The 13,194-nt window shown below is 52.6% G+C and overlaps 5 protein-coding genes across 5 annotated transcripts; 1 reads left to right on the forward strand and 4 right to left on the reverse strand.

The window, feature by feature from the left end:
• Positions 1-411: 411 nt before the first annotated feature.
• Positions 412-1,326, forward strand: J4E92_003197 (uncharacterized protein; the record flags this gene model as incomplete). The annotated part of the gene is made up of 1 exon (XM_051494596.1): positions 412-1,326. The coding sequence occupies one exon, from the start codon at positions 412-414 to the stop codon at positions 1,324-1,326; it is 915 nt and encodes a 304-aa protein (XP_051354889.1).
• Positions 1,327-1,662: 336 nt separating this feature from the next.
• J4E92_003198 (uncharacterized protein) lies at positions 1,663-2,922 on the reverse strand (the record flags this gene model as incomplete). The annotated part of the gene is made up of 2 exons (XM_051494597.1): positions 1,663-2,854; positions 2,918-2,922. 2 exons carry the CDS (start codon positions 2,920-2,922, stop codon positions 1,663-1,665), a joined length of 1,197 nt encoding a protein of 398 aa, XP_051354890.1.
• A 245-nt stretch (positions 2,923-3,167) lies between these two features.
• Positions 3,168-4,100, reverse strand: J4E92_003199 (uncharacterized protein; the record flags this gene model as incomplete). The annotated part of the gene is made up of 1 exon (XM_051494598.1): positions 3,168-4,100. The coding sequence occupies one exon, from the start codon at positions 4,098-4,100 to the stop codon at positions 3,168-3,170; it is 933 nt and encodes a 310-aa protein (XP_051354891.1).
• A 557-nt stretch (positions 4,101-4,657) lies between these two features.
• On the reverse strand, positions 4,658-8,702 carry J4E92_003200 (uncharacterized protein; the record flags this gene model as incomplete). The annotated part of the gene is made up of 3 exons (XM_051494599.1): positions 4,658-4,960; positions 5,013-8,294; positions 8,430-8,702. The coding sequence occupies 3 exons, from the start codon at positions 8,700-8,702 to the stop codon at positions 4,658-4,660; spliced, it is 3,858 nt and encodes a 1,285-aa protein (XP_051354892.1).
• A 3,341-nt stretch (positions 8,703-12,043) lies between these two features.
• J4E92_003201 (uncharacterized protein) lies at positions 12,044-13,192 on the reverse strand (the record flags this gene model as incomplete). The annotated part of the gene is made up of 1 exon (XM_051494600.1): positions 12,044-13,192. The coding sequence occupies one exon, from the start codon at positions 13,190-13,192 to the stop codon at positions 12,044-12,046; it is 1,149 nt and encodes a 382-aa protein (XP_051354893.1).
• Between the last annotated feature and the right edge of the window lie 2 nt (positions 13,193-13,194).

Genomic DNA, 13,194 nt, shown 5'->3' on the forward strand with positions numbered 1-13,194 from the left:
CGTTTCTTGGGGTCAATCTTATAGACCAAAGGTCAAAAAATTCTCGATAAGTAGCCATCAGCTCATAGAAAAGGAGCCTAATACCCGGATGTAGTACCGGATGCTGCGTCTGCGATACCTACCTAACTGCAGCAACGATCGGTAGTCCAGTCGATGTACAGTAAATCTTATAGTTCGAATGGGCTGCTTGAGAACTTTCACTATGTAGCAAAAGAATATCGCGTCATTGAGTGGGTCCTCTAGATGAACTCACGAGCTCAAGCACCTGACACGACAAACGGTCGCACTCTGTTATCTACTTGGTTAAACAGCCTCTTCTCAATCAATGCTCTACTCCCATTTGTTTATCGACCCCAGATACTTCTTCCCACAACTAGCAGACCGAGTCACCCCTCACCGTGAATCCACTAGATGGCCCCTATGACTTCCCCGCCCGCAAGCCGCATTGACTGCTTCAACCAAGGACTACCAGTTCTCGGTGTAGATACTACGACCTACAAGAGCGTGAAGCCGTCCAGCGAATCAACCAGCAAGGCAAAGCCACCTCTGATACTGCGCCATGTCCCTTCCAAGCACTTTTGGGACTTAGCGGACAACACTCTTCGAACGCCTACATTCACCAACCACCTTCAAAGCAATAGCCCTATTGCTACTACTTTCTCAAAGCTTCCGCTTGAGAGTGAAAGCGACGTCGTTTACGCCTCGTTGCTGTACGCTATTTCCCCCATTATGGAAATCCTCCAGGTCTTGTACCCCGATCAGTGGACCATGTACACCGAACTCAACGACAGGGGGGAGATCCTAGAAAATCCGGGCACAAACGGAACAGAGGCGGTAGTACGTTATGATTTGGTCTTCAAAACTACTGCGGGACACCTCAATCCAGGCAAGACCATCGCCATGATCGAATACAAGCGCCGAGGACTCATCCGCTATGACGATTTCATGGAGGTCATAGTCTCCGATGGCGCACTGCCTGCTGAAATCAACAAAGTCAAGATCGACAGCCAGAATCGGAGCAGAAGTCTAAAGACGAACGGAATGTCCTACAGTAAACAAGTGTGTCGATATGCACAAACATCAAAGTGCAAACACGTGGCTCTCTTCAACTGGCAACATTTGGTTCTCTTCGACTTCCATCGCCTGAACTCTGGTACAGATAAGGCCAATCGCAACAAGGGGGAATCATTTACGGCTGGAGACGAAGCGAAGATGTCCTGGGTATATGAACGGGGCGCCAGGGAAGGTGTTATGGAGCCGGGTTCCATCCGGAAGGCATTGCTGGGTTGGCTACTGCAGGCTTTCAATGACTGCGGGAGCCAGTAGATGGCGTTTTCAAAGCTTCTAGGGTGTTGTATGGATACCGCCCGAGAGCTCACGAGAGGCGACGTAGGCGTCCTGGTGTTATGTAGCTTAGCGTATGAGTAGCGATGATACCCCAAATCGATTCAGACGTACTTGAAAGACATGAAAGATATGAGTGACCTTGTTCCACATGACATAACTTAAATCAACACTATCACCCCTTCCTCACATTCTTTGATACGCGCGAAGAGTACATAGATCGTTCTGTCTCGATACATTTCCGGCGCAGTGCGTTGTATCCAGCAGCCTACTTATAAGATCATCATCACGCCCTACTACCAACAGTATCCTTGACAGCTATACATCCGTCCGCGTGCCCCCGTTCTCCAGATCTGCACCCCAATCAATCTTAGGACAAGCCTTCCTATCCCCCGCATCCCTAACAAGCGGCACATACTCCCCCCTCTCCCCAAAACACTCCCACAGCCACTCATTCGTCGTCTCCGGCTTAGGACCAACCCAACCCTTGAACGCAAAATCGCTCATCGCATTCCAGAACCTCGTTATGGGACCCATGATCCTGTCCGGCCATTGCTGTTGTATGTATGCGGAGTCGGAGTCGCCAGGACGGGGTTCGCTGAGCCGAATGACATTGGAGACGTTGAAGTCGATGATGACGATGCGGAGGTCTGGGTCGTCGAGGGAAGATGCGGGTGATGGGGAGACGAGCATGACGTTGCGAGGCGCGATGTCGCGGTGCAGGACACCGGCGGCGAAGATGAGGGACTCGGCTTCTAGAACCTTCTTCATAATCGCCGAGCGAGTTTGTGCAGAGAGCAGATGAGGCTTTATGGCGGTCATAACAGTACCAGGTATGTATTCCATGAGTATGAGCCGAACGTGTCGTGTGTACATCTGGCCGTCCACTAACGTGTCTACGTCAATAGTCCAGCTACCATAGTATTCCGGGACAACGCGTTGCGCCTTAGGATCTCGTCGTAATTCATCGTACGCAGCGGCTTCGCGTGAGTAATCTCCGTCAGATAGAACGACAACATCGCGCTTGTCGTCGAAGATGTCGAACTCGTCATCGTAAAGCGGGTCGTATATCTTTGCTACTATATCTCCGTTGACCAAGACAACTTGCGCACCGTATATGGAGCCGATACGTATTGTGTCGGTGACGGTAAACGTGTAGGACTCTTCGAGCGTACACCCTTCAATTGGCGGTCGGATGAGGCAGTAGTTGAGTTGCGGTAGTCTGAAGTGACCTGTCTTGAAAGGCGGCCATGGAGTGTTGTAACCGTTACCGAAAGGCGCGGGTGGTACGTGACGGTGGGCAGTGAACGTGGCGCCTATCGTGTAGGGCATAGCAGGTCTACTGTCGGTCTTGTTGTACGGGTGGTTCAAGTTCTCGAGATCGTTGCTCTTCTGGCTCCCCATACGACTTTCCGATTTATCAGGAGCGATGTCAAGCGACCTAGAACTGAGGGCTGAGGGCGTCATACGGCAGGAAGAGCTCGTCGTCATGGCGGCTGGCGACTGGTATCTGGGGCGTTTGGCCTGAGAGTGTAGAAGTATCCGTAAACCACACTAGAGCAATCGGCCATACGCCATTTTTGCAAACGAGGGTGAGCAGTGAAAGCGCGTTTCGTGGCTCCTGATGAAAGTGAATCGACCCTAAAGACACATGTGAAGCCATCTTTGGCGAACGAAACCCTCATCTGACCGTGATACCGAGATACCAAGCATAGAATCTCCCTGGATTGTTAGTATCAAGTGTTCGAGGAAACTTGAACGAAGCGAATGGCATTCCAGAAATCGGCAGACTTTGAATGATACCTCGTGGATTCGTCGCGAGCTCATCCGAAAACCGGACGTTGCCCTACAGTAGTAGCATCTGACTTGGGCACCTGAGCGACAGGCTGTTGAGCTACAAGCTGAGGACCCCATTGCTGAACCGGCTGCGAACCCCACTGCTGGTAAGGTTGCGGCGCCCATTGCTGTGGCATCGGCTGACCCATCCATTGCTGTCCCGGCTGCTGAACCCACTGCTGTGCCTGTGGTCCAGTATAAGGCGACGGCGGACCAGGTGGCTGCATCTCATACACGCTCGCAAACGCCGCATACCTCCCCTTGCCGCCAAACGCCCACTTAACCCCTCCTCTCGCCCGTACAAGAACCCACAAACTGACAAAGACCGACAACGCAGCGACAGCCATGGCGATCACCATGAACCTCATCGCCTTCGCAGTTCCACATGCCGTTCCTGCCCAATCTTCCTCGGGGAAGAACTTGTCGATCTGACACGCCCACGTCTCTCTTGTATGCTCCTGGTCATCTTGGCCAACGTCTTCGTAGCCCCGCCAGCTCTTGTCGCTACTCTGGACAGAAGTGACGTATCCAAACACACCCAGACTAGCACCCACCATCACGATGTTGCTAACGAAGATGATCCACGTCCACATCCTCTCATGACCTGCCGTGCCCTCTGTCCTTCTCAACTGCCATATTCCTGCCGCGCTGAGCAGACTGACTAGATATGCTAGCAGGCATAACGCGAGTATGGTGATCGTGGGCGCGTTGTTGGTATCAATCGTCACGGTGGTGTCGTTCGAGCCGGGGCGGGACAAAGTTATCTGGGACGCGCCGCTGCGTACGTCGCGACCGAGACCGTCGTTGAAGTAGTTTTTGGATATGCGCTCGAGGATGTTGGTCAGGGCGGCGAGGCCGAAGAGGAAGAGAAGGGGCGGTAGGAGGAGGAGCAAGATGCGGATGCCGTTGGGGTTGCGCATTTTGGCGTCCAGGAAGTCGCGATGTGCCGGTACGGGTCGTAAGTGAGTGGGAGATGTCCCTTGCTCTCATTCAAAGGTGCGCAAGGTGACAGTCGAGCCATCGTGACTCGTCGGTGGCGGTCTGGGTCGAGGCGTGGACGCCTGAAAGCAGCGTTGGGGGCGAGCCTTGCTTGGCAAACCTACACGTCTGAGAATAGCCTTGCATCTTGTATTTAGCGAAGCGACGCTGGATCAGAACGAGTCGCGTACACAATGACACTATGTCGCCAGAAGTCGCGTGTTCCACCGTGGCATCGCGACACGCGTTCACGTGGTTGTGGGGCAGCATCCCGTCGGGCCGTCTACCGGGGCATTCAACACAACGATATACAAAAGCGATAACAGAGAGATATTATCTATTGAGTGTACTCCGTCAAAGGCAGAGAAACAGGCATTCTATATGCCAAAGATCTACAAAAGTACCAGCCCAGCGATCTAAGAAACAATTACAAGTATATGCTCTAGCGTCCCATGAAATCCAAACGCCGTGTATGCAAAATAGCTCCCGCTCATTGGAACTATTGCGGTGCGCCGATAGCCTGCAGCTTCGCCAGCTCAAAGTAAACGCCCTTCTTGGCAACCAAGTCCTCGTGTCTGCCCTTCTCTACGATCTTGCCTTGGTCAAAGACGTAGATGACGTCGGCGTGTTGGATTGTGCTCAAGCGATGCGCGATCGCGATTGTTGTGCGGCCTTGTGCGGCGGAGTCGAGGGCGGCTTGTACGACGCGTTCGGAGGTGGAGTCGAGGGCGGATGTGGCTTCGTCGAGAAGGAGGACTTTGGGGTCACGGAGGAGGGCGCGGGCGATGGCTATGCGTTGGCGCTAGAAGACATGTTAGTGGGGTTGAGGGACATGAAAGCGTAGGAAAACGTACCTGGCCACCAGATAGTAGGGCACCCTTTGCACCGACCAGCGTGTTGAAACCATCAGGTAACGATGTGATGAAGTCGTAAATGTTGGCGTCTTTGCACGCTTGTATTACCGCGTCATCGCCCAATTCCTCCTTGTCGGCAAGGATGTTCTCTCGGATCGTGCCAGTGTAGAGCGTTGTTTCTTGACTGACAATGGCTAATTGCGATCGGTAGTCTTGAAGGTTGTAGTCCTTGACCTCCACGTCATCGACGAGTACGGCACCACTTGTCGGATCGTAAAACCTTTCGAGCAGCTGCATCACCGTCGACTTGCCAGAACCGGATGCGCCGACAAGGGCGATGAACTGACCAGGTTCAGCAGAAAGACTGATACCGCGCAAAACACGGTGATCTGGTCTTCCAGGGTAGGTGAAACGGATATCCTGTAGCTCAATCTTGCCGCTCAACCTGTCAATATTCTTGCCCTCAGTCGACCAGTTGTCGATCTTAGGAACGCGGTTCAGGAATGACTTGAGAAGCTTCGCTGCATCCCTGGCCTCGCCCATATCGGGAGCGAAGGAGAAGATGGCACCGGCCGACTGAGCACCGTTGATGATGGAAGAGTAGACAACGAAGAACTGCAGAACAGTGTACTCCTGGTTGAACAACAGGCGTCCTCCGTACCAGAACACAAGGGCGAAAATGAACATGCTGAGACCCTGGGACGTCGCGAAGAGCACTGCTGACACGTTTGTGAACTTGAAGTAACCCTTGCCCTGGTCTGCGAGCTTGGTGTGGTAGGTGGACAAGAGATGCTTCTCTAGCGAGAGAGAGGCCACGGTACGGATAGAAGAAGCGGCCTCACAAGCGAAGCTGGCGGCATCCGATGTCTCCTTGGTTCGTTTCTCCATGCGAGTGAGAGCATAGAATCGGAAGTAACCACAGGCGATGACAAGTGGAATGGTTGCAGAGCACACGAGCGCCAGCTTCCACCCGAAAGAGCAACCCACAATGAAGGCGACAAGGATGGAAGCGGCGGCGCTGACAATCGTTCCGAGAGTAGAGCCACTGAGACCGGCGAGACGATTCGCTTCTGAAGACAGGAAGTTGCTCAGCGCACCAGAAGTGACCGTGTCACCATCGAAGAACTCCATGTCTTGACGAAGCATGGCGCCGAAAGCGCGCGTTCGCACGCTGCCAACAAGCCTGGCAGATCCTTTCGACAGTGTCATACCCTGTACGTAGTAGAAGAAGCCGATGACGATTCCGAGCATGAGGAACATGCCACACCAGAAGTTGACGTTGAGTCCACCGAGAGATGTTCCGGGAGATAGAAGCGAGTTGATGGAATTACCCAGGAAGATGGCTTGGATGGCAGGGTTGCAACCAGCAAGGAAACTGAACACCAGTCCAATGGTCATGGTAGAGTGCTCTCCTTTGTTCATCTCCCAAGCGAACTTGACCAACTCCCAGGTGCCGTATTCCCTGTCTTTCTCATCCTTCTTGGCATGGAATTCTGAAGGAGCGGATGTAACAGTGCGCATCAAAGCAAGCTTCTCTTCATCGACAACGCCTTCCGTTTTACTCTCAGGGTCGTCAAGAAGCGTCATCCTGTTGGCGGGGCTGATTTTTGCGGTAAGCTCCTGAGCCTGTACTAGACTTGCGTACACAGCTCCGCGGTTGATGAGCTCTTGATGAGTGCCTTGCTCGACGATTCTGCCCAAAGCCATGACCACAATGTTATCGGCCTTCTTGATCGTGGAGAGTCGGTGAGCGATGACGATAGTAGTGCGTCCCTGCGACGCGCGGTCGAGAGCTTCCTGGACTGCGCTCTCGGAGCGGGTATCAAGGGCTGCGGTAGCTTCATCTAGGAGGAGGATCTTTGGGTCGGATACAATAGCACGAGCAATCGCGACACGTTGCTTCTGGCCACCAGACAACAAGCCACCTCGCTCTCCAACCTTGGTTTGGTATTTCTCCGGAAGATCCATAATGAAGTCGTGAGCGTTTGCAATCTTGGCAGCCTTCTCGATAAGCTCCATCTTCTTCTCGTCCGATACGTCTGCGTATTCCGTGTTGACTAGGCCGTGGAGAATGCTCTCGTAGATGGTTGTGCTGAACAGAACGGGTTCTTGGCTCACGATAGCCATGTGTTGCCTCAACCAGCGTAGGTTGAGTGTAGTGATGTCTCTTCCGTCCAAGAATATTTGGCCTTCCATCGGAAGGTAGAAGCGTTCCAGTAGTCCAACAATGGTTGATTTTCCAGATCCAGATGCACCAACGAGCGCAATCATCTTGCCCGATGGAACGTCCAGGTTGAAATCCGATAACACGACAGTATCCGGTCTGGATGGGTATACGTGCTTGAGGTTCCTGAACTCGAGGTTGCCAACAAAGTCATCGGGTACAATGCCTGCATCCGTTTCCGGGTCGATGGGGGAATTTCGTTCGATCGTGTTGAAAACCTTCGTAGCTGCCGCAGTAGCTCCACCGAAAGCCTGAATGTGCGGCAAGTTCTGTCCGATGGAGAAGCCAGCAATCATGAGCGCCATGACTACAGTCAGGATGTTGGAAACGCCGAGGTCTCCATCATCGAGGAATCGTTTACCTTGCCAAAATGCAAGGCCGTACTGGAGGTTTAGCACACCCATCATGCCAGCAATCATCATAGAAAGCCAGAACTTGGCCTTGAAGTCCAGCTTCGTAGCGCGGTCTACGAAAGCCTTGTACTTCTCCTCGAGTCGTTTCTGGGTGCCGTATGCAGCGACGTTGCGAGCTGAAGACAGCACTTCCTCGGCCAGGGAAGCAGCAGTGGCGTACTCGTCGATGGAGAGTGTCTGAGCTTTCTTCATCATAGTACCGTTGACACCCATCATCATGATGAGGGCTAATGTTGCCGCAAGCATGATTAGAGAGAGCTTCCAGGACCGTATAAAACCGATGATGATGGCAGAAACAAACATGGACACTCCGGTAACGAAGAGACCAATTTTCTGACCGATGCCATCTTGCACCAAGTTCATATCAGAGCTGATGCGAGTGGTGATCTCACCAGATCCGAGGAAATCGAAGAAAGCGATGTTCTGTCTGAAGATGGCACGTAGGTAAAGTTCACGAATGGTTCGTGTGATGCGCTCTCCGGTGTACGAGAATCCAATGATGCTGATGTAAGAGGTGACGAAAGATCCAATTCCGAGGTAAACGAAGTAGAGGGTAAACTGGTTAATCTGGTCCTGGAACTTGGCAGCAGCGACTGCATCAACTGAGAAGCTGGTAAAACTTCCAGCGAAATTACCGTAAACGAGCTGAATTAAGTTAGCTCGTAGTTCCCACGACTGTGACGAACATGTGTTTCTTTTTGGTGAACAATCTTAAAGTCTACATGAGACCAAATCGTCCATGTTCGAGTGGTGCAAAAAAAAGTACGAAATGCTACTTACCGTCATGAGTGGCATAACGGCACCAGCTGCGATACTGGCGATTAACGCAATAACCATAACGACTTTGTCCTTTCCATTGGCATAGCGGAAGAGCGAGAAGTAACCGACTGTGAGGTTGGGCGCAGTCAATTGCCTGTCGATGATGTCCTTCTCTTGATCACTGAGGCCAGCTGTGGGAGGCTTGGCCTCCTTTTCCTTATGCAACTCATGCTTCTCGTCGATGGCCGCGGAGATGGCCGTTCCCGTCGACGTTGCTGAGTCCTCGTTATCCATGCTCAAGGCGATGAGCGTGTCTTGTCGTGTCGTTGCTGATACTTGGCGTGCAGCAGTCGAAATACCTCCAAGAGGTCTTAAGGGGATGTCGCGAGGAGAGGAACAATACCTAGGGAACTTCTCCTGCAATTCCTTTGAGATCCTTCAGCGCGCCACCCACGGGCCTAGAAGATTAGAGATCCTTGTAGTGCAAGGGCAAGCCGTTGTCCGAGCCGGACGGCACTAGGCTTGATAAGGCAAAACACACGATCTAAGCTTCTCGGTTGGGTGGCGATGGACCCGAATGTGGATGACGCAAAAGCGCGGACTCGTTTCGTCCGGGGGGCTGGAATACGGCCGATACGATGGATGGATTGCGCAACACCAAGGCGCGAGTGCGAGTGCGAGGCGAGGCAACTACAGATGACACGGCACTGACCAGACAAATAACGCATGCACCAAACGATGGCAGAACCTGACAAAATCAGAATCGATGGAAAGTCGATAGTCGTGCTTGCTTCTGTTTGTATTGAAAATTTCAAGGAGAGCGAGACGCAGAGGCTCCCCATATAAGAGGTGTTGCAAACATGTCTGCCTGAAGTTGATGACAGTCATCGTCGGATTTGGCGCATAAGTTTCCACTCCGGTGTGCTGGATACGCACAATGCTGTACTCACCGATACGAGTAGCCCGCAAAAGGTTGGTGGAAGCGAGCGTCTCGGGTCCGGCTAAAGGCCGGTCGTCGGGAGACATGAGCCGCCGATGGCAGCGTCCTGGCTCCTGGGCTGCCTGTGCCCCCGCGCACTGTTATAAAAGAGCGAGGTGCTCGGATTTCGTTCACGTCGGACAAAACAACCCCCGATAAGAGGCCTCTTTTTATCCGATCATAAATGCGCAATCACATATCGGATTCGGAATCATAACACCCGTGCCATGTTCACGTTATCGACAGCTTCTCTACACTGTACCTAGGTAGTGCCACGGCGTATGCCATCGAAGACGCGTCAACGCTTAACGTCACTGTATGTCATGTGTGCGACAGACGCGGTGACAGAGCGAAACGAGAATAGTGCGTTACTTACCTAGGTATACGGGATACGAGATCAAACCGCCCGAGGTATGCACTACGACTGGGTTCACACTGCATGGCATACAAAAAACGCGATACTCACACCTAGGTACCACCTCGCACAACAGAACACTAAAGAGACCTGCGGCCTATATCAAGGTAAAAATATGCAAAGTAGGCAACCTAACGTCAACGTAGGCTCCAGGGTGGTCAGTTTTTCATGAATGCTTCGATTGCTTCTCAAGTTACCCAACCATTTGGCCGTCTCACTGATCTTCAACTATGTCCATTCGTCTGCATCCCGTCAACCCCCCTCCACGACTGAGCATGTCCCGCCAAACTCCTCCTCACAAAGACAACCTCCTTCTCCTTGACGTCACCACACGCCGCACATACCAGACGCGCAGCGCCGCAGTCGCCAAGGGCACCCCATGCAGTATACACCCTGCAATAGAAACACACCCAACCATAATGTCTCGCATCTTCCCTCGTTGTAACCTGAACCTCGAAACAAGCGGTTGGTATATTGTCTGTACTGGAATTAGATTTGACCACGTAGTGCCCATTGGAGAGGGAAGTAGTAATTACTCAGGCTCATTGAACCAAGCTGCAGATGGAGTGAGACATCCCGGCAGGCTATATGGCCGCACCGGCGTAGAGAGGATGAGACATGGGGAGACCCAGGCGTGTTGTAGTGGGAGCTGCGATGACATATCCACCCGCGTTGTGCTGGGCTCTCTGCGCGAGCATCTCGGACCGCGAGTTGCACGAGCGCTAGGTGGGCGGCTTTAGTGAGATCGCAAGGGATGTTGAGGATTTCGCGCTCTGGGTAGGGGTCAGCGACCTCTGTGGTGTGGGAGAAGAGAAGGTGAAAGGGACTTACTAGTGGGTGTCGTCATATTGCTGTTGCTCAATTAAGCGGGTGGTCAAGTTGTAGCGATGGACTGTTGGGAATAATGTTGGAAGTATACGTGCATCATGCAGCAGAAGCCGGAGACTTCGTTGAAAGCGAGAGCAAACGCAGTTGCGACACTATCCTAGCGTGATCTTGAGCTTTCCACGTGCTGGTAGCCACTTCGCAGCAGGAACAATCTCGTTGCACCTGACGTATACAAGCACGTCGCCCTTTCGCTCCCGACATCCTATTGATACCGTCCCTGCATACACAGAGCGATCACTCGACATCATGGACGTCGTCAGCAGTATGTTTACCTCAACTGTACCAACTACTCTTGTGCTAACTCTACGCAAGAGAAAGATATACTGGAGCAGGAAATCTTCACAGCGCAAAGAATTATGCTATTCGCAATCAAACAGTCTGCAGAAATGGCACGAAACGTAAGAGCCTCTTTCTTCACACAATTCTCCACTCCTCTTACCAGGTCAAGACATTGACACTACGCAGTCCAACCCCCCTCTCCGCGGATGGGTCTGTCACGAATGCTCACACTTCAACGTACCGGGCACCATAGATTCACCCGGCGGCCCATGTCAAACATGTGGATTGCCGGTTTGCGAGGCGGAGTGCGCCGACGCAACTGTTACAACGCGCGACGACCGCCGCTGTTCTGGATACGCTTGTTGGTACTGCAAGTACTTCTATCCGTGGCCCGCGGACAAATATGGGAACCGTATGCCAGGTAGCGCATTTTCTTGTGGTATTTGTGAGGACTTGGAAGAGGAGGAAGTGGTGTTTGTCAAGAGTTGGATTGAGGAATTGGACGCAATAAAGGAGAAGAAGACTGAGCAACAGAAGAAGGACAAGAATGAAAAGGATGAAAAGGAAGACAAAGACGCTAAGTTGGATGATTTCGATGACGATCGAGGTGACTTCGTCGTAGTTAATAGGCGTAGAGCCAGATCAAATAGGGGGACCGGAGGCGGAGGTACTGCGCAATAGATTGCCAACGCCAGGCAATGCGATATCTGTAGTCAAGTTTGAAGTATCTAGGACTGTGGTATGGCTTAGTTTGACAGTCCTCACGTTGATGTTCGGGCGGCTTGTGACGTCAGTCCGCTGGCTCATGATCGACTCGTTACTGGACATTGCGGTACTCTCGACCATCGGTGCTATAAGCTAACAAGAACCTGTTACCATGAAGGCAGTGGGTATTACTTCGAGCAACACCATATTTGAAGTTTTGCATAGCTTTCAGGCGCTCACGAAATCGAGAGGCCCCGGCCCACATCCCGAGGTCTGCACGTGCAATCACGTGCCGCTAACTCGATGTAGTTGGTCTCGGGCTTGGCGGTGGGCAAACATTGAGTGCGCGGAAGTATCTTATTACTCGATCTACGCTTCAATGGCCATGTCAACCACCAGCTTTCCACCCCTGCCCATGTGGTACTCGTCTACAAGCTCGTTCAGCTTCGCCAGAGGAAACGAAGTCGACAAAGCGCGGATACCATGTTCGGCGGAGAATTCCAGCATCTCACGAAGTACTTTGTTGCCTCCTACCAGGCTGCCGATGATCCTGATATCCCGAAACACGACGTCGTGCGAGTTGATGTGAAAGCCCTTCTCCGGGAATGACACCACAACGCACGTGCCGTGCGACTTGAGCAGGACCATGCCGTAGTCAAAAGCAGTCTGGCTTTCCGGCAGGACGATCACTGCATCCAGCCCCATCTCGCCAATGTCCTTCTTGCTGTCTTGTCTGCCGACTTCCTGAACGACATCCGCTGCCTTCTTTTTCCGAGCGTCTACGATATACGGCTGTGGATCCAATCTCGAGGCGACATCTTGCGAAAGCTTGAGAGGCTCATCCGCTGCCTCAATACCCAGAACTTTGTACCCCATCTTGACCGCGTATTGTAAGCCCAGATGGCCAAGACCACCACCTGCTCCTAGTATGCCGACTCGGTCGCCTTGCTTCAGTCTGCATCTTTTGAGGGCTCCGTATATGGTCACGCCGGCGCACATCAGAGGAGCAGTCTCTACTGCGGTCAGACCGTCTGGTATGGGTGATAGCTGTCTCGCATCCACAACGGCATACTGCGCAAACCCTCCATCTTTGCTCAGTCCTTTGTTCTCAGCATTGATACAGTTCACCGAGTAGCCTCCTTCGTCCATGGCGACCGGATCCTCCACGCGCTCGTTCTTGCACTCGAAACATGAGCCACAGGCATGGAAAGAACGCCCCGGTACGCCAACTCTTACGCCAATCTCGAATGCGCTAGCTTCCTTGCTGGGCGTCTGAAAGTGACCGACTACCGTCCCGGCGAACTCGTGGCACCCAATGTGTGGGAAAGATTTCGGCAATCCTGGCATCTGTCCTTCCGCTAGGACATAGTCGGTATGGCAATACGAAGCAGCGTCTACCCTGATGAGGATGTCATGCGGCTCCTCCAGCTTCGGAATTGGAACTGATCGTAGCCTGTACGGCTCCTTGTAAGCCTCCAGGTACTGCGCTTGCATCGATTCGGGCACAGCAAACAACATGT

This window comes from Alternaria infectoria (assembly GCF_024043175.1).
Source record: "Alternaria infectoria strain BMP 0036 chromosome Unknown scaffold_4, whole genome shotgun sequence".
Classification (NCBI taxonomy): domain Eukaryota; kingdom Fungi; phylum Ascomycota; class Dothideomycetes; order Pleosporales; family Pleosporaceae; genus Alternaria; species Alternaria infectoria.